The sequence below is a fragment of the Ctenopharyngodon idella genome, chromosome 1, assembly GCF_019924925.1.
Source record: "Ctenopharyngodon idella isolate HZGC_01 chromosome 1, HZGC01, whole genome shotgun sequence".
Classification (NCBI taxonomy): Eukaryota; Metazoa; Chordata; class Actinopteri; order Cypriniformes; family Xenocyprididae; genus Ctenopharyngodon; species Ctenopharyngodon idella.
In genome coordinates, this window is record NC_067220.1 from 4,139,590 (window position 1) to 4,160,061 (window position 20,472).

The 20,472-nt window shown below is 43.8% G+C and overlaps 1 protein-coding gene across 1 annotated transcript; it reads right to left on the reverse strand.

Annotated features, from left to right (window-relative positions):
* Positions 1-269: 269 nt before the first annotated feature.
* Positions 270-20,156, reverse strand: LOC127520644 (uncharacterized). Its single transcript, XM_051908996.1, has 66 exons — positions 20,041-20,156; positions 19,758-19,925; positions 19,443-19,642; positions 19,245-19,357; positions 18,961-19,067; positions 18,619-18,795; positions 18,306-18,514; positions 18,114-18,211; positions 17,956-17,984; positions 17,827-17,848; positions 17,683-17,710; positions 17,519-17,597; positions 17,279-17,428; positions 16,985-17,193; positions 16,788-16,891; positions 16,510-16,628; positions 16,228-16,395; positions 15,913-16,112; positions 15,715-15,827; positions 15,431-15,537; positions 15,090-15,266; positions 14,777-14,985; positions 14,585-14,682; positions 14,427-14,455; positions 14,298-14,319; positions 14,154-14,181; positions 13,990-14,068; positions 13,750-13,899; positions 13,456-13,664; positions 13,259-13,362; positions 12,981-13,099; positions 12,699-12,866; positions 12,384-12,583; positions 11,860-11,972; positions 11,663-11,769; positions 11,333-11,503; positions 10,895-11,100; positions 10,012-10,112; positions 9,523-9,641; positions 9,232-9,387; positions 8,927-9,141; positions 8,746-8,831; positions 8,461-8,588; positions 8,262-8,387; positions 7,870-8,063; positions 7,681-7,772; positions 7,451-7,581; positions 7,203-7,330; positions 6,961-7,081; positions 6,666-6,878; positions 5,616-5,786; positions 5,394-5,531; positions 5,105-5,154; positions 4,882-5,014; positions 4,715-4,797; positions 4,149-4,275; positions 3,876-4,066; positions 3,685-3,775; positions 3,457-3,592; positions 3,111-3,292; positions 2,878-3,033; positions 2,457-2,590; positions 2,212-2,345; positions 1,895-1,989; positions 1,544-1,802; positions 270-1,432 (listed from the first exon to the last, which is right to left on the reverse strand). Exons 3-66 carry the CDS (start codon positions 19,607-19,609, stop codon positions 1,356-1,358), a joined length of 8,355 nt encoding a protein of 2,784 aa, XP_051764956.1. The 5' UTR covers positions 19,610-19,642; positions 19,758-19,925; positions 20,041-20,156; the 3' UTR covers positions 270-1,355.
* Positions 20,157-20,472: the final 316 nt, after the last annotated feature.

The following is a 20,472-nucleotide window of genomic DNA, read 5'->3' on the forward strand; positions in this document are numbered from 1 at the left end:
GTTTATTATGGTGAAACTGCTTTGAAACAAGCTGTATTGTATAAAGCACTATAGAAATAAAGCTGACTTGACTTGTAAATAATACAGATTATACTAAATGATTAACTCAGATCAGACAGTGATAAAGAGGTATGAAACTTGAAATACTGCACAATGTTTAATAAGTGAGTTATTAGCCAATGAAGCCTTCAGAAAGAGCTTTCTTTGACATAGGTATGAGTCCCTCGCTCAAACAAACATTCGAGAACCACTGATCTAAGATGATCAAATATATAATTTCCGCTTCTAAATTTTTAAAATTGATTTTTTATTATTAAACTTAAATTCAAAGGAATTTCTGTACATCTGTAACTCAACACCAGACATTCATCCTCCTGGAAAAGTGTCCAACATTACTGACCAAAATAATCACTGCAAGTACTCTAACAAAAATCAGAATTACAGAATCATGTAAAACAAATTTTAATATATTTCTTAAGATAACGTATCATAGAGAGGCAAATTCTCATATTTTTGAAAAGGTGCCTTGAGAGGGCCAACTTTTTGAGAGATATTGTCGCAATATTGAGTAAACCACAACTGTAAGTATTATATTTATAGGTTTTATGTTCATTCAAACTGAGGTTTACTCTGCTGTGTAAATGGAGACATTTAACAGACTTCTGTCGTTTTATATCTGGTTATAAACACTATAGCCCTCACCTTAACTTTATGCATTTTGCAATAAAATATTTTTGGTAACAAAGTAATTAATAAAAATAAAGTTTTAAAAATAAAGTAAGTTTAAAATAAAGTTCTCCCCGCCTTTAAAAACTAAACAAAAAAACAAAAAAAAACCTTTTTTATACTTATTGATAAATGAAGCCGTCCCCAAAACGAGGTTTAGACAGATGCAGCTCACATCTGTGTACATTTCTACACAAAAATTGGAATGCAGGTATTTTGATACATAACTCACACATTTATCAAGAAATCATAAAGATGCATGTTCATTTTATTGAAACCAAAAAATAATGAATAATTTTACAGTGACAGTTAAGGCACAAGATCATTTGTTATTCTATCATTATATTAATTAAACAAAATGCAATTTCCTTCATTTCAATTTTCATCCTAAGTGTAATTACTTTTATTAGACTAGAAATATCTTAAATTAAACATATATTTGTTATACGGTCATTAACATTAAATTAAAAATCATTTCAGAACAAATATGAGCTGGTTCTAAAATCAACGAAAATAGATTAGTGATATTAAGAAGTAATATTGATCTAATGGAGTGCTTGAATCAGTGTAATGGATTTTTGATATTGATTTCATTGATTTTCACTGATGTTGGATTCATTGATCGAGTATCATGTTAAAGTCAGAAGCCACACGCAGGATGAGATGAACCACACGCCTGGACCGAGATGAAGTGCTGATGCAGATCCTGAAACACACACACACACACACACCCCATTAGTGTCATTCGTTAGTGTTTGACAGTTTGTTCTGGTGGTAAATGGTGACTGTCAGTGGATCAGAGGGGGCGTGGCTTTACCTTCTGCAGCGACAGTTGTAGCTGATTGGCTGAGAGTGGGCGTCTGCGTGCTGTTGCCGTTGATGTTGGTCTGTCCGGTGACGGGAGCGGACGATGTGCTCAGATCGGCTCGACCTCCACGCAGACCCAGATTCAGCGTGTCTAACTGAGACTGCGGCTGTGAGGCGATCCAGGCCTGAACCACAGAGTCGTTCTCAAACACCTTCAGATCCGCCACGGCCGAACCCATCAGAGCCCGAACATCAGACACACTCAGACTCTGAAACACACGGCTAAAATCAGACTGAGACCAACACAGAGCTGTACGTGTGTGTGTGTGTGTGTGTGTGTGTGAGAGAGAGATTGAGTTACCGTGACAACAGGTAAGCTAAGGCTTCTCAAGGTGCTGACGTCCATAGCGATGTTATAAGAGGCCAAAGCCCTCACGTCCTCAAGCGGAGCTCCACCTGCACACACACACACACACACACACACACACACACACACACACACACACACACAGAAGACTTAAATAGTGACTCTTGTGCATAATATCAATGTATGAAAAGTCTTTTAAATTCCCTTCTATACTAATGTTTGAGTGTAACCACAGGAACTGTATGTGTGTGTGTGTGAGTGTGTGTGTGCGTGAGTGCGTGTGTGTGTGTGTGTGAGTGTGTGTGTGTTACCGAGGTAAGGGTTGATGAGGTGGTAGTAAATCGGGCCGTTGTTGCGTTGAGCTCTGTATGAGGAGTTTGCAGTGACGTACAGAACTGATTTCTGCTCATATGAACATGAGGAAAGATCCAGAACATTTGCATTGCTGCTCATGAGGAGAGAGAGAGAGAGAGACGGACATGAATGAATGAATGAATGAACTGAGCTGATCTTGAATAAGTGTGTGACGAGCGAGTCTTCGAGTGTGACGCAGTACCTCAGGTCTCCAGCTTTAATGCTCTGCAGTGTTGAGATGTTCAGTGAGCACAGACTCGAGCCGATCACGTTCAGTTCATTAGTGCCTAAAGTGTGTCCGGCCACACTCAGATACCTGAGGATCACCTCCTTACTCTACAACACACACACACACACGTTTATCTAGCTGTGGTTTCATCAGTTCATATATAAATCTCTTTATAATATCTACAGACTAACACAAACTCTATTTATTAATCTTTGTTAACGTTAGTTAATATAAAAACAACTGTTCATTGTTAGTTCATGTTTACTAATGTTGTTAACTAATGCTAACAAATGAAACCTTATTGTAAAGTGTTACCGTAAAGTGTCTCTACATTTACTTTATATCTTTATATGGTCACTGAACCACTGAGTCAAGTAAACACACACACACACACCTTGTCTCGATCCCATTCCCCGTTGTTTTTGTCCATCAGAGTGGTTAACGTGTCGATGGTGGTGACGCTCCACGTCCTGATTTCATCCACCGTGGCTTGTCGTGAAACAGACGCGAGCACCTTCAGCACGCTGTCGGCCAGACCGCCGGGATACACCTGAAACACACGCCGGCGTCACACAAGCTCACTCACGACAGCACTCGAATCACACGCTTCAGACGTACACGGCTCACCTGCTTCAGCTTGTTCAGAACCACTCTCTGGAAATCGTTGTCGTCCACCTTCTCTGTGACCGCGGCCAGGTTATCCCGGAGGACCCTGACGTCCAGACACGCGTCGAACTGAGCCAAAGTGTAGCCGAACGGGAAGGAGGCGTCAGTGATGGTGGCTTCAGTGATGTTTCCTGCAGTGCAGACTGACCGACACAAACCAACATACTGTCATCATGCCGATATAAGATGCTCCTCTTTACATGACAGAGTTCATCACAACTCAACTATTATTCAGTTTTCTGTGGCAGAAACGATCTTCCATACTACTCTAACTACACATTCATATGTGTCATTGTGTGTGTTTTACCTGCGGAGCGCCTGATTCTGCTTTTAGCATCTAACTCAGCATTGCAGTTCTTAAAGAGTTTCTTTAGTTTCGGCTTCTCTGTGTTTCTCGTCCTCAAAGACGGCATGAACACCTTCATGTACTTCCTCTTCACAGACTGTAAACACACACACACACACACAGAAATAAAGCAGCAGTACACACACCTGGAACACAAGAGAGAGAGGAGAAGAGAATAAACATCCGTACGGCGTTGAACCGCTGCCAGAAGCCCTCAGTGAAGTACAGCGGCAGGATGTCCAATCGCTCCAGCGTCTGCTGATCCCACACTGAAGAGTTCCTGAGAGCAGAAACACACCTCACATCTGTTATTCACCCTCACTGATGCAGAACACGAGACTCATTTGATCCAAAGCTCTCCGTCTCCTGATTTCTCTCACCCGTAGGCCGTGTTTCCCGTGAGCAGCAGTGTTTCCACCGCACTGATCTGAGCCTCGGACAGATCGTGGCAGTTCTTCAGGCTCTCAATGATGGCTGGATCAGAGTTCTGGATGTAGACGGGGTCCAGCGTGCACGACAGATTCCCCAGAACCTCCACCTGAGCTTTGCTTAGACTCTGACCCGAGATGCCCTACAACACACACACACACACACGATTACAAGAGTCTGGGGTGGAAAGAAAGATACTGAGTGTGTGTGTGTATGCTGCTCACCAGACAGTCTCGTGCGTTGTTGAACAGAGTCGTCTGTTTGTCGAGGACGCTGGAAAGAACAGAGTAATCTGCCGTTCCTACAGCGCTGAAATACGAGCGGCAATTTGCCTTCGCCACCTTCTCATAGCTGACCAACAAAAACATGTGAACAAATGACCATGAATAAAAGTAAAAGAACAAACAAATGGACAAACAAACAGTCCAACATCTTGTTTGAGAACATTTATAAATTTGTCAGTTTGATTGTGCTAAACATGATGTTCTTCCTCAGTCTTGTTTTCCAGCACAAATATCTAAACATTCTTAAATTGAGATACATTTACTGGAGAAGAGAAATGACTGAGAATATTAAATCTTGTTTTTAATGTGTTTTGCTCTTTTCTTCATATGTTGTGATCCTTTTTATGTAAAGCACTTTAAATCACCACTGTGTATGAAATGTGCTTTTATAAATTAATTTTCCTTGCTTTTATAATGACAGCAATACTTGTTTCCCTTCAGCTGGTATCATTCTCATTTGTCGCTTTAGATAAAAGCAAGTGAATAAATGTAAATGTGTCACTCACCTGTAGTACAGCAGCGTTTCTGAAGGTAAATCTGTAAAGCTCGGCGAGGCTTCGTCTTTCACGAAGTTGTACATGCACATCAGCTGGAAAACAACAAGACGACAGTCACAAACCTGGCAAACAGTACCGTAAGTAACGTCCAGCTCTGCGGTGAAGCATCGCGGTACCTGACTCTCCTTCAGCTGGACCTTCTTACGTCCGGGCCGATGTCTGCAGGCTCTGACCAGCTGCTTGACCTTCACTTCACTGAGCGTCTGGATGGAAGTGCAGGTGAAACCCTGCAGCAGCGCCTCGGACAGCCTGCAGAGGGAGACAAACACACACGTGCTCGTAAACGCCTGCCGTACGAGCCATAAGCTGATACTCTCTTCATATCTCTGAGTCACTTACTCCTCTGTATCCGTACTGACACTGGCTACAGAGCCAAACAGCATCACAGCCTAATGAACCAACCACATGACCGGAAATCAGCATACACACACAAACAAACATACAACGAAAGGCAAGCATCTTTTGCATGTTCATATTTTACACATTTATAATTTGACACCGAACACCATCACAGGCACAAAATCTGATCACAGCAGGTCCTCTGGGATATTTTACAATGTTTTTCCTCTTCCATCATCATGAAAACATGATGGAGAAAGCTGCGGGACACCAAATGAACATGTCGCACCTGCTCCTGCGTCCACTGCTTCTGGTTGATCAGGGTTACATTCACTGACTCCTGAGGAACCAGCAACACCCGCGGGATCGATCCAGCCAACGCATCCGGGACATTCTCAATGACTTTAGTTTCATTGATGGACACGATCTGGGGGCAAAAGAACAGAGCATCTGAGAGGCGGCTGAAGATGAAGAGGTGAGCGTTACTCTGTTAAAGGCGTCTGAGCGGCACCTTCATGACGTAAACGAGTTGCAGGATGACCGGAGCCGAGAGGATGTTGCTGATGAAGGTGGGATTGTTGGATATGCTCAGGAGCTCTGAAGGTGTGATGCTGGAGATGGTTTCTGATGGAACACCCTTGACGAGTGTCCCGAGAGACAGCAGGGAAGAGCCGGAGTCGATCTGCAAAACATCCCAAAAACTTACTCAGAAACACAAGAGTCACTCGTCCTCACGTCTGATTCAGTCAGGAATCATTAATATGCTATTATAGTTTCTATTAATACTTTGAATTCGTTTTTATTTCTATAGTTTCTATTTTTAGTAACATTTAAGTAATTTTGTTGTTTTTTGTCATTTTTATCACATTTTAAATATATGTCTATATAGTTATTCAGTTTTTGTTTTAGTTTTAGTAATTTTAGTTCTTTAAATTTAAATGAAAATCAGAAACTGAATTATTAATATTTTGAATTAGTTTTTATTAGTATATTTTCCATTTTTTTATTTAAATTTTTTAGTTAAAGTTTTAGTATTTTTTTTGGTTTGTTTTTGTCATTTTTATTATTTTTTTTTTAAACTGTGTCTATACAGTTTTTATTCATTTTTGTTTTAGTTTTAGTAATTTTAGTACTTTTAATTTAAATGAAAATCAGAAACTGAACTATTAATATTTTGAATTATGGTAGTTTTTATTTGTAAATTTTCTATTTTAATTTTAGTTAGAGTTTTAATAATTTTCTTGTGTTTGTTTTTTGTCATTTTTATTAATTAAAATAAATAAATAAATAACTATATAACTTTCCTCAAAGCTTTTTAATGCGTTGTACGGTGTGGACATCTAGTGTTCATAACATTGTATAACATGGCTCTGAAACTGATTCTTTATTATTTTATTTTATTTTATTGTAAAGAAATAACAGACATTGTCGAAGTAATTATTGTACTTATGCTTTCTGATTTTGATCCTGATCACTAGTAGTGTGCTGTTGTTTATGTACGTTTTGCAAACTTTACCCTACAAAATGCACCTACGGACTTGTGGGTGTTATTGAGACTCACTGGAAAGTCAGACTCAATGAGAGTTTGTATGACTGCATTAGCTTGGCCCTGATTCCAGCCATCGACGGCGCTGAGAGTGGACAGCGCGCCCTTGATGACATCAGAGGAGGCGGAGCTTATCTGACCCTCCGTCAGGCCGACGCTCTGATTGCCGAGCAGGTGTATGGTAGAGGAGGAGATGGAGGGGAGGTTGGCAGCGAGAGCAGCTGTGATCTGAACAGAGGATGATGGGAAATGTGTCAGTGCTGCAGGTCAAATGCAGTAAACTGATCAAAAAAATCAATCGACTGATCACCTCAGGGCTTTCGGTTCCATTGCAGAAGACATTGATTCGTTGGATGAGCAACAAACTGTCTGATGTTCCCAGAAGCTCAAATGCAAATGATGGGATTCCACACAGGAACTGGCCTGGCAACCTGTACAACACACACATACACACACACACACACACACACACACACACACACACACACGTGTGAATATACAGTTGCTCTGCTTTAGTCATGCTTGACGTCCATGATTCACTGTGATACAAACCTGATGGGGTTGAAGGAGGGGTTCTGGATGTACAGCTGTGTGATATAGTAGCTCGCTACACTGGACTGGATGGTTACGGTGCTGTTGAGCAGCTGAAGGTTCTCCGGGTTTTCCAAGAACACGCCGATCTACACAATAACAAGAGCGCTGTTACTGGAAACACTTCTCTTGAAAGTGCAGACATGCATGTGTGTGTTAAGATGAATCATCTGAAAGTCACTTTGGATAAAAGCATCAAAGTGTGTTACCTGGTTAGATGAAACGAAGGAGTTGAGGTCGGACAGAGTGACGTAGCTGATGAAGACGCCAATGTAGCTGACAAGCCAGTTCGTGGAGTTCAGCTGAGAATCGGAGGCGTCATAACACCGCGGAGAGCCACCTGTACACACACACACACAATTACCATTTTAACATACACACATGCTCATATCCACACAACTCTACAGCTATGAAACATATACCAAGTACATATTCGTACCATTTGTGAGATACACCTTCATGGAGCTGTAAACATCTTCTGGGGTGAAATCAGTTTTGGAGAAGTTGTAGTTGTTTCCAAGAACTGAAACACTAAACACACACACACACACACACACACACACACACTTAGTATAAAGCGAGATATTCATGTGGAGGTATTTTGTGATGTTTAACCCTGCAGGCTTACAGTTTTTTGTACGGCAGGCAGGTGGCGTTGCTGAGTTGTGCTGGACCGATGAACTGTGAGGTAAGCAGCGGCAGATACTGAACAAGTCGAGAATCAAACCACTGATCCACCTCAGACTGGAGCTCCATCTTCAGAACTTGAGGCCAGACGCAGGACAACACCTGCCGGGCCAAAGCCACGGACCCCAGCGGCTCCTGCGGGACACAGACACACAGATTCACACAAGGACTCTGGTGACTTAATAAAAAATACACTTTCAGTCAAGCTTAAAATGATCCATAAAGGGAATATGCAGCAAGTGACCTAAGCGAATCATGAAACGAATCCCACAAACAAATTGTGAAAAAAGTATGATTATTTAAGGAGTTCTGAGATCATTTGGGATGTCCTACCTTCTCCAGATACTGTGTGGTCCGGTTGTACTGGCTGAGCAGATCACAGAGTCCCGTTCCGTCCCCGAGAGTTTGCGGCGCCTGCAGAAACTCGCTCAGCTCTACTGTAGAGATGGAGCTCAACACCTGCAGGAGGAAAACAGGTCAGGAGGGCTGCGATGGAAAGAGAATGAACGAGAGAGGAGCGTCGCTGCGGTACCTCAGGCCTCCTGTCCACAGGGATCAGAGACAGGAAGGTGCTCAGGTCCGGAAATCCAAAATGAAGGAAGAAAGTCTTGAGGAAAAGGTAGAAACTCCCGTTGCCATAACAGCGAAGAGGCTCCGCATCTGCAGGGACAAACAACATCGACAGCTGCTTCTTCAACTCTGGCCACTTTTCTGTGCCAGGGCTCGATTATAAAATACTGACCTTAACCATAACAATCTTAGAAAAAAATATGCCAGTGTTATTTGAGCATCATTGAGAAACGTGTGTGTGTTGTACCTGTGAGTAACTGTTGGATGTTGTTATAGATCTGACGTTGTGTGTTTTCATTCAGAGCCGTTCTTAAAGAGTCCAGCACACTTACACTACATCACAAATACACAAACATAGTGAGTGAGTGAACCATCTGTAAACCCCATGGAAATTCTCACTAGAACGGAGCTAAATGTCGGTCTCTTACGCCTCCTGTCTGACGCCGCAGCCTCGAGTCCTGACGATGTCAAAGTATACTGTAACGTTTGCTGAGCTCAAAGCAGACAGCAGAGGTCTGAGTCGAACCCTGAGCCAGACTGACACCTCTGAATCACTGACTGAGGGAGACGACAGCCCGCCTCTCACAAACACCGTCTGGAGGAACGCCTGCTTCACCTCAACAGAGTAGTTCAGTTCGTTCACCTGTACGACAAACCAGGGAAAGCATCATTAGAAAAATACACAAATATCTGCATATCACAGCAGCCTGCTGAGAAAAATTTCATTACGTACTTGGATGTTTGGAGAAAGAACATCAAAAAAGTCTGAAAGCTGCTGTGTTTCAACAGCACTCATCACAGTGTAAACATCCTGCGGTCCGCGGAGCCGTGAAGGGGCGGAGCAAAGCTCAGCCAGCTGGGCTGGAGTCAGCAAGTCTGCAGCTTCAACCTGACAGAGAGAGAGACAGGTATTAAAACACTGAGAGAGAGAGAGAGAGAGAGAGAGAGAGAGAGAGAGACAGACAGAGACAGAGACAGAGAGAGATGAGTATTACAGCACACAGGCTGTAGTTTCTCTGCTCACCCCATTGAAGTCTCCCTTCAAGTTGATCAGTTCAGTAAAGGAGGCAAATATGCGGAACTGGCCAAAATTTTTTAGCAGCCAATCAGAGTCACTGTTTGTACTCTGCACACAGGACTGACCTGAAATATCAGAGAGACATGAGATGCACGGACTAACACTCACACGCAGACACAAACATTGGGTTTCATGTTTTAAAGGGACTCTCCATAGACGTAATGGCTTTTATACTGTACAAACTGTATATTCTATCCCCTAACCCTACCCATCACAGAAACAAACAAACAAACAAACAAACAAACAACAACAAAAAAAATATCACCTAGTATGATTTAAAATCTGTTTTCCTTATGGGGACCAAAAATGTCCCACAAAGACAAAAATGACAGGTTTTACTATCCTTGTGGGGACATTTGGACACACACACACACACACACACACACACACACACACACACACACACACACACACACACACACACACACACAGTACCTTGGCCCTGCTGGTGGGAGAGATAGTCACGTGTGAAACGGTAGACATCATTAGTCTGAATTGCTGTGAGGCTGCTGAAAACGTTATCACAGCCTTTCACGCTACAAACACAAAAATAAAGAAATGAATGGATGAAATACATGTTTCTGCTAAACACAAAGACTGAGATGTCAAGGAAGGCCCCAAGGTTTTGTGTTCCAGGTCAAGGTTCAACATTGATAATAATAATAATAAATGTTATTTGAGCGCCAAATCAGCATATTAGAATGATTTCTGATGGATCAAGAAAGGGAGCTTTGCCATCACATAAATAAATTACAATTTAAAAGATATTCAAAAATAAAACAGTTCTTTTAAATTGTAATATTTTTCTATATGCAATTATCAAATCATTTCAGCCTTGGTTAGCATAAGAGAATTGTTTAAAAACACTCTGAACCCAAACTTTTGAGCAGTACTGTATATCTGCAAATAGCCCAGAATGGACTGTGAATGCAATCCCTCTTCCTAACAAGCATTACTAAATACTAACCTGAACTTTATCAAATAATATGGTCATTACATAATTAAAAAATCGACCCCCTTAAATAGCATTAATGTATCTAATTAATTAACTTCTTTAAATAAATGAGTAGCTTGTAACTTGAAAAGACCCAATGCATACTGTTTATTTCTGTGCATTTTGTGGGTTTAGGGATCAAATGAATGATTTTAACAAAGGGACAGCTCTAGAAATGTCATACTGACTCTGACCATTGCACTAATGACTGAACTAGGGGTCTAAACCAGGTTCATTTTTTAAAGCTCACATTTTGTGAATTTTTCTGAAATATACATTTTGTCTGCTTGGCTAAGGACTCAATGGTTCACGGGTAGTGCTCACATTTCTCTGTAAGAATCACAGCTGATGGTCTTAGGGATGACAGAAAGACTATCTGGACTGATCCCAGGGAGGAACAGGTGCAGGTAAGTCTGGAACCATAGAGCAAATGTCTGCGGGGTGAAGGTGTCAAATCTGGTCACCAGGTCCATCAATGTCATGTTCAGAATGATGCTGCTCACAGCAGTGTTGATACTTGATACGTTTCTCTGAAAACAAAGCACAATGCAGACACTTTCACACATGCTTTTGAATAGGCACTACACTGGGTACGCTGAGTACATCTGAATCAACATTTATTTAGCCAAAATACAACACACACAACACCCCCCCCCCCCCCCCCCCCCCCCCTTCCCCCCACCCACCCCCACACACACACACACACACACACACACACACACACGTTATATGAATATGCAAGTCAATTAAAAATATTCCCACCTGTGCAGAAGTGCTGATGAATTTGTTAAAGAAATCATCCAAATGGTTCTCGTATTGAGAGTTTACAACAGATCCAAACACTTCTCTCACGTCAGACTCATCCTCCAACAGACCTGGTGTCAAGATTCGCTCTACCTTCTGTTTACCAGTGAGAGAACCATACACTGCTTCCTGCACCGCAAAAAAACAAAAACAAAAAAACACCTTAATTCTGTCAGGAAATGAAACATCTCAGTGCACACTGGAGTCCAGATCATCACTGCACAAATAATTTCTGGTCGACAGCAAGGAGAGTTTGAATTTTAGTTTGACTAGACTTTTCAGTTTTACCCTAGAGATGTTGAATTCTGCCAAGTCAGAATAAGGCACATAGGTGAAGAACTGACCCAGGTTCAAAACCAGCCAGTCAGTGTCATTTTTGATGTCCTGTTTGCAGGCTGCAGAATGTAGACAGTAATTTTGGACATATTTAAGGATTCAGTTAGGATGTAAAAAACCACAAACCTTAATAATACAAGAGAACTTACCTGGTTGATTGATCTGGTGCACAGACTGCTTTAGGTAGTGCACAAGGCCTGCAGCAACTTCCTCTCTTCTTTTGACAATCATTTGAGAATAAGCTGTACTGAGTCCTTTAACACTGTGAACAACATGAGATTCACTGACATCCTGAATCTCTCAATGTCTCTTTAGTGAATGTTTACCATAACGTCATTTAAAAATTTAAAACAGATAGCAGCCCATTTACACAGCAAAATCAAAAGAAAAAACTCCTGAAAAAAACTTTGAAAATAATTAAATTAAAATTGGCAAAATAAATTAATAAAAAAAATAAAATAATTAAAACTGAAAATTAATATCTGAACTAAAAAAACAAACTACAAATATCTGGCTTAACAGACACCTGGTAAGATATGTCCTTAATATATTTCAAACAACAAAAGAAAATTGGAAAGTCCAGATTGGAAAGCAGAAGAACAAATAAATGATATTTGTGTATTAAAATGCCAAATTTCAACAAAGATTTAAAGAAATGTCTAGATTCACTGACATCACATGGTAGTTGGTGCAGTTGATCTCAGCTGCGACTGTAACCAGCATTTCTGCGGTGAAACTGGGGAGGATGGGGATGAGCTTCACAGTAAACCACACAACCCAGTCAGGGGCCTCAAATCTCCGGAACTCCTCTCGGATGATCGTGAAGGTTCGGTTCATCATCACATCTCTCACAGCAGGGGTGATATCAGGAACCTGCAGAGATACAACACCAGGATTGAGAATGGCACCATAAGAAAGTATCGTACTCATGGCTATTCCCCATGGAGTCAACGCCAAATCTGTCGGCCGCTTTCAGTGATTGACTTGCCTCAGGAGCCGCGCTCAGTGTCGTCAGAAACTCCTCTACGTTCTCGAAAGCATTGCCTTCCTGCAGTCGGTTGAACACAGCGCTGATCTGGTTGGTGTTGTTCAGCGCTCCAGAGCTCAATGTGAGTTCAGCTGCTTGGGTAGGGGTCAGCAGTGCCAGCGATTCGAACTGAAGCACAACATGGACGGCGGACGTTATCACAGATGAAGCCGTTTGCTTAAAAAATAATATAAAATAATAACAGATCACATGAGCAGCTGGGGCAAGTCAAAGGTTACTCACACTGGAGAAATTTCCATTCAGAGTTTGCAGATCCTTCAAGGTGGCATAGCTGGAGAAATTGCCAAAGTTCTTTTCAAGCCAGTCAGCGCTGCTCACAGTTTTGGAAAGACAGGCAGGACCTGGATTGAACACAGAGCATTTGGGAGTTCATCAGAACACCACTGAATTGTGAGCAAGCTGAAATAACCGTGACAAGCTGAGATGCTGAGAGGTGCTTAAGGTACTACAGCACGGGAGATGACAACAATTTAAGACAGTAAAAAAGGACTAAAAAGTACCTGTTAGGTCACGCCTCGAGAGGAAGCGGTGAACGAAATTAGCGAAGACGTCCTGTTTTTGCTCCTCCAGCATGAGGGATGCTTGAGCACTGAGAGCCTGCACCCTAAATCAAGAAAGATCAGCGGCCGTTACGGATTGCCCGACTTCACTGCCCTAAACACCACTTCAGGATTTCCACAGCACTGAGCATACTTACACAACTTGGTAGGTGTCGCAACTGAAGTTCTTGGTGCTAAGGCAAGACAGAAGGTGTCCAGAGACTGCTGACAAAAAGGGTCTTAGCCTGTCCTGGAACCAGGCGGCAACGAAGCTGGCATCTGTCAGCTGTGCAGCGCTGAAGTTGTTGACTTTCACCTCTCCAATGGCATCGAGAACATGGGACTGAGGCTGACCGCCGCTGAGCGACTGTGAAAGCAATGGGGCATGTCAATGCAGAGCTCCGAGGCAGCACTTCATTTTCTGTGGCAGAAAAAGCAGGGCTGTCACCTACCTTGTTGGAGTACTTTGACAGAGCATCCTCCAGAACTCCTGCGACTTTCTGGAAGAAAAGCTTCCACGTCTCAGTGCCGTTGCTCGTGCCGATTGCCGCTTTGCAAGTCAGCAGCGTGAAGAGCTCGTCAGAGGACAGAGTTGATGCGACCTGGAGAGCAGCGGACAGACAGGTGCAGTCAAAGACACAGGACTCGTTGCAAAGACGAGCACTCGGGTGCACGGTTCATAGAAGACTTACCGAAGAGCAGGCGTATTCAGAGATGCTGAAGTTGCACAGCCGGCCCGAGAAATCTGCAGGCCGAGTCTCAAGTTGACCACTGCAAGGCACAAAAGCATTATTTCCATTTTCACCACTTTCTGAAGCCTACTTCTGCTCCCAGTAGACACCAAACCGACACTCACCTGCTAACAGCTTGACACAGCCTCTTTTCTGCAAAGGAAGACCACAAAAAGATCAGGTGGAGAACCTACTAGCTATCGTGTGAGTTTATTGCAAAACCAGAAAATTCTATCAATGGCAAACTACCGTCGTGTGTTCTGACTCACCATCTACTAATGTTTCTTTGCACTATTGAGAGAGAAGGCGAAGCAAGAAGAGAAGAGAATACAATTATGAACAGTTTCTCTTGGGCTTTAACGCCACCCATAACTCGTGCAAAACAATGAAGTACTTACTAAACCGACGGGGAGGGGAGGCAGGCAGCCTGCAGAGAAGCAAAGACAAAAGAGATTTCTGTCAGTCGGAGGCCACTTGGATATTATTGCTCACCTTCACACACATTTTGTCAGAATTCTTTAGTTTACGTATTCCAGGAGCTTCGGCCATGCCATACCTTTTGGTGGCGACTGTCGAAGTTCTTCTACACTTGACGCGAGCTCCACTTTAACTCCACTTGGCAGATCTGCCAAAGCCATCTCCAGGCCTTTCAGTCTGATGAAACATACAAAAAGGCACATTCTCAACGTTTAGCTCCACAGACCGGATATAAAAAAGTGAAACCAAGATTGCCGACCAGACTGCTCACATTGCATCGTAAGAGTCACAGGTGAGGTTGGTGGGGATCACCACCAGAACCGAAGGACGGAAGCTGGCCAGCAGGAGCGCTAGATTGATTTGGAACCACAGCTCGTAGTCACTCGTTTGGAAGAGGGGGAATTTGGGAGCCAGAGCACTCAAAGTCAGGTTCAGCATTGTCTCTCGTACGTGCACGTTTGTGATGTAGGTTATGTTTGCCTGGAGGAGGTGGGAAACAGACACTTTTAGCACCAAAGCGGGAACTTCTAGCACGGTCTGCTTGAAGTTAAAAAATAAATAAATAAATAAAATAAACTACTCACCTCCCTGCTGACCTGCACGAATGTTTCAAAGAATTCCTCAAGCTGCTTCTCATCCGGGGTTTTTAGGATGCTGCTCAACACCTCCGTCGCCGCGGTCGCATTTTCAAGAGCACCGCTGGATGGATCCAACAGCAGCTCTGCTTTCTGATTGGGCGACAGGGTTTCCAGAGCTGCCAGCTAAAGAGAGAAAGAAAAAAAAAAAAAAAACACCACCAAGGGCATAGCATGTGACTGTCTGCACTTTGCTCTCTGCCATACACTAAGCACAAGTACCGGTGCTGATCAAAGGCTCTCTTAAAGCCACGTGACAACAGAAACACAACAAAAGGTAGATATATTACCCCGCTGATGTTCAAGTCCTTGAGGTCAGAGTAATTGGCCACTGTGGTGAATGGACCCAAGTTGCTTTTAAGCCATTGAGCATCGCTGCTAACGTTCTGTCTGCAACCTGTTTTTAAAGATAGGGATGGAGAAAGATCAGCCTGCATCACTGCACTGTCACGAAGCTGACGCTCAACAACGGCGAGCTGTCAGCTCAAAAAACAAACAAACAAAAAAACATACTGCAACGCACACTGTTCTGGCAAAAGAGGGATGCTGCAAAAGCATGTTCTGGAATGTCTACCTGGACTGTTGAATTGGGTGGCAAAACTTTTCAGGTGCTCCACCAGAACTTTGGTTATCTCCTGCGTCCTATGGAGTGTCATTTCGGGGAACACAGATCCCAGTCCTTTAACGCTGCAACAGAAAGGCACAGAGGGTGATTAGGTGGATGTGTCGGTGCAGTGCTGCGAACTTCCTGTCTCCAATTTCAGGCACCCACATCACATGGTAGTTGGTGCAGTTGATCTCAGCTGCGACTGTAACCAGCATTTCTGCGGTGAAACTGGGGAGGATGGGGATGAGCTTCACAGTGAACCACACAACCCAGTCAGGGGCCTCAAATCTCCGGAACTCCTCTCGGATGATCGTGAAGGTTCGGTTCATCATCACATCTCTCACAGCAGGGGTGATATCAGGAACCTGCAGAGATACAACACCAGGATTGAGAATGGCACCATAAGAAAGTATCGTACTCATGGCTATTCCCCATGGAGTCAACGCCAAATCTGTCGGCCGCTTTCAGTGATTGACTTGCCTCAGGAGCCGCGCTCAGTGTCGTCAGAAACTCCTCTACGTTCTCGAAAGCATTGCCTTCCTGCAGTCGGTTGAACACAGCGCTGATCTGGTTGGTGTTGTTCAGCGCTCCAGAGCTCAATGTGAGTTCAGCTGCTTGGGTAGGGGTCAGCAGTGCCAGCGATTCGAACTGAAGCACAACATGGACGGCGGACGTTATCACAGATGAAGCCGTTTGCTTAAAAAATAATATAAAATAATAACAGATCACATGAGCAGCTGGGGCAAGTCAAAGGTTACTCACACTGGAGAAATTTCCATTCAGAGTTTGCAGATCCTTCAAGGTGGCATAGCTGGAGAAATTGCCAAAGTTCTTTTCAAGCCAGTCAGCGCTGCTCACAGTTTTGGAAAGACAGGCAGGACCTGGATTGAACACAGAGCATTTGGGAGTTCATCAGAACACCACTGAATTGTGAGCAAGCTGAAATAACCGTGACAAGCTGAGATGCTGAGAGGTGCTTAAGGTACTACAGCACGGGAGATGACAACAATTTAAGACAGTAAAAAAGGACTAAAAAGTACCTGTTAGGTCACGCCTCGAGAGGAAGCGGTGAACGAAATTAGCGAAGACGTCCTGTTTTTGCTCCTCCAGCATGAGGGATGCTTGAGCACTGAGAGCCTGCACCCTAAATCAAGAAAGATCAGCGGCCGTTACGGATTGCCCGACTTCACTGCCCTAAACACCACTTCAGGATTTCCACAGCACTGAGCATACTTACACAACTTGGTAGGTGTCGCAACTGAAGTTCTTGGTGCTAAGGCAAGACAGAAGGTGTCCAGAGACTGCTGACAAAAAGGGTCTTAGCCTGTCCTGGAACCAGGCGGCAACGAAGCTGGCATCTGTCAGCTGTGCAGCGCTGAAGTTGTTGACTTTCACCTCTCCAATGGCATCGAGAACATGGGACTGAGGCTGACCGCCGCTGAGCGACTGTGAAAGCAATGGGGCATGTCAATGCAGAGCTCCGAGGCAGCACTTCATTTTCTGTGGCAGAAAAAGCAGGGCTGTCACCTACCTTGTTGGAGTACTTTGACAGAGCATCCTCCAGAACTCCTGCGACTTTCTGGAAGAAAAGCTTCCACGTCTCAGTGCCGTTGCTCGTGCCGATTGCCGCTTTGCAAGTCAGCAGCGTGAAGAGCTCGTCAGAGGACAGAGTTGATGCGACCTGGAGAGCAGCGGACAGACAGGTGCAGTCAAAGACACAGGACTCGTTGCAAAGACGAGCACTCGGGTGCACGGTTCATAGAAGACTTACCGAAGAGCAGGCGTATTCAGAGATGCTGAAGTTGCACAGCCGGCCCGAGAAATCTGCAGGCCGAGTCTCAAGTTGACCACTGCAAGGCACAAAAGCATTATTTCCATTTTCACCACTTTCTGAAGCCTACTTCTGCTCCCAGTAGACACCAAACCGACACTCACCTGCTAACAGCTTGACACAGCCTCTTTTCTGCAAAGGAAGACCACAAAAAGATCAGGTGGAGAACCTACTAGCTATCGTGTGAGTTTATTGCAAAACCAGAAAATTCTATCAATGGCAAACTACCGTCGTGTGTTCTGACTCACCATCTACTAATGTTTCTTTGCACTATTGAGAGAGAAGGCGAAGCAAGAAGAGAAGAGAATACAATTATGAACAGTTTCTCTTGGGCTTTAACGCCACCCATAACTCGTGCAAAACAATGAAGTACTTACTAAACCGACGGGGAGGGGAGGCAGGCAGCCTGCAGAGAAGCAAAGACAAAAGAGATTTCTGTCAGTCGGAGGCCACTTGGATATTATTGCTCACCTTCACACACATTTTGTCAGAATTCTTTAGTTTACGTATTCCAGGAGCTTCGGCCATGCCATACCTTTTGGTGGCGACTGTCGAAGTTCTTCTACACTTGACGCGAGCTCCACTTTAACTCCACTTGGCAGATCTGCCAAAGCCATCTCCAGGCCTTTCAGTCTGATGAAACATACAAAAAGGCACATTCTCAACGTTTAGCTCCACAGACCGGATATAAAAAAGTGAAACCAAGATTGCCGACCAGACTGCTCACATTGCATCGTAAGAGTCACAGGTGAGGTTGGTGGGGATCACCACCAGAACCGAAGGACGGAAGCTGGCCAGCAGGAGCGCTAGATTGATTTGGAACCACAGCTCGTAGTCACTCGTTTGGAAGAGGGGGAATTTGGGAGCCAGAGCACTCAAAGTCAGGTTCAGCATTGTCTCTCGTACGTGCACGTTTGTGATGTAGGTTATGTTTGCCTGGAGGAGGTGGGAAACAGACACTTTTAGCACCAAAGCGGGAACTTCTAGCACGGTCTGCTTGAAGTTAAAAAATAAATAAATAAATAAAATAAACTACTCACCTCCCTGCTGACCTGCACGAATGTTTCAAAGAATTCCTCAAGCTGCTTCTCATCCGGGGTTTTTAGGATGCTGCTCAACACCTCCGTCGCCGCGGTCGCATTTTCAAGAGCACCGCTGGATGGATCCAACAGCAGCTCTGCTTTCTGATTGGGCGACAGGGTTTCCAGAGCTGCCAGCTAAAGAGAGAAAGAAAAAAAAAAAAAAAAACACCACCAAGGGCATAGCATGTGACTGTCTGCACTTTGCTCTCTGCCATACACTAAGCACAAGTACCGGTGCTGATCAAAGGCTCTCTTAAAGCCACGTGACAACAGAAACACAACAAAAGGTAGATATATTACCCCGCTGATGTTCAAGTCCTTGAGGTCAGAGTAATTGGCCACTGTGGTGAATGGACCCAAGTTGCTTTTAAGCCATTGAGCATCGCTGCTAACGTTCTGTCTGCAACCTGTTTTTAAAGATAGGGATGGAGAAAGATCAGCCTGCATCACTGCACTGTCACGAAGCTGACGCTCAACAACGGCGAGCTGTCAGCTCAAAAAACAAACAAACAAAAAAACATACTGCAACGCACACTGTTCTGGCAAAAGAGGGATGCTGCAAAAGCATGTTCTGGAATGTCTACCTGGACTGTTGAATTGGGTGGCAAAACTTTTCAGGTGCTCCACCAGAACTTTGGTTATCTCCTGCGTCCTATGGAGTGTCATTTCGGGGAACACAGATCCCAGTCCTTTAACGCTGCAACAGAAAGGCACAGAGGGTGATTAGGTGGATGTGTCGGTGCAGTGCTGCGAACTTCCTGTCTCCAATTTCAGGCACCCACATCACATGGTAGTTGGTGCAGTTGATCTCAGCTGCGACTGTAACCAGCATTTCTGCGGTGAAACTGGGGAGGATGGGGATGAGCTTCACAGTGAACCACACAACCCAGTCAGGGGCCTCAAATCTCCGGAACTCCTCTCGGATGATCGTGAAGGTTCGGTTCATCATCACATCTCTCACAGCAGGGGTGATATCAGGAACCTGCAGAGATACAACACCAGGATTGAGAATGGCACCATAAGAAAGTATCGTACTCATGGCTATTCCCCATGGAGTCAACGCCAAATCTGTCGGCCGCTTTCAGTGATTGACTTGCCTCAGGAGCCGCGCTCAGTGTCGTCAGAAACTCCTCTACGTTCTCGAAAGCATTGCCTTCCTGCAGTCGGTTGAACACAGCGCTGATCTGGTTGGTGTTGTTCAGCGCTCCAGAGCTCAATGTGAGTTCAGCTGCTTGGGTAGGGGTCAGCAGTGCCAGCGATTCGAACTGAAGCACAACATGGACAGCGGACGTTATCACAGATGAAGCTGTTTGTTTAAAAAAATAATATAAAATAATAACAGTTCACATGAGCAGCTGGGGCAAGTCAAAGGTTACTCACACTGGAGAAATTTCCATTCAGAGTTTGCAGATCCTTCAAGGTGGCATAGCTGGAGAAATTGCCAAAGTTCTTTTCAAGCCAGTCAGCGCTGCTCACAGTTTTGGAAAGACAGGCAGGACCTGGATTGAACACAGAGCATTTGGGAGTTCATCAGAACACCACTGAATTGTGAGCAAGGAGATTTAGTATTTTAAAAGACTTTTCAAATCATTATATTTTATATATATATATATATATATATATATATATATATATATATATATATATATATATATATATATATATATATTACTTTCATTTTGTATTGGCATTGCATCATTCACTCTTAAACTGTACTGCACCTGAAAGTTCTGTAGAGAGGAATGGCTGAATGAATTGTTTGTAGATGGAGGACTTCGTTGTTGCATTGACCAGATTCACTTGCTGACTGAA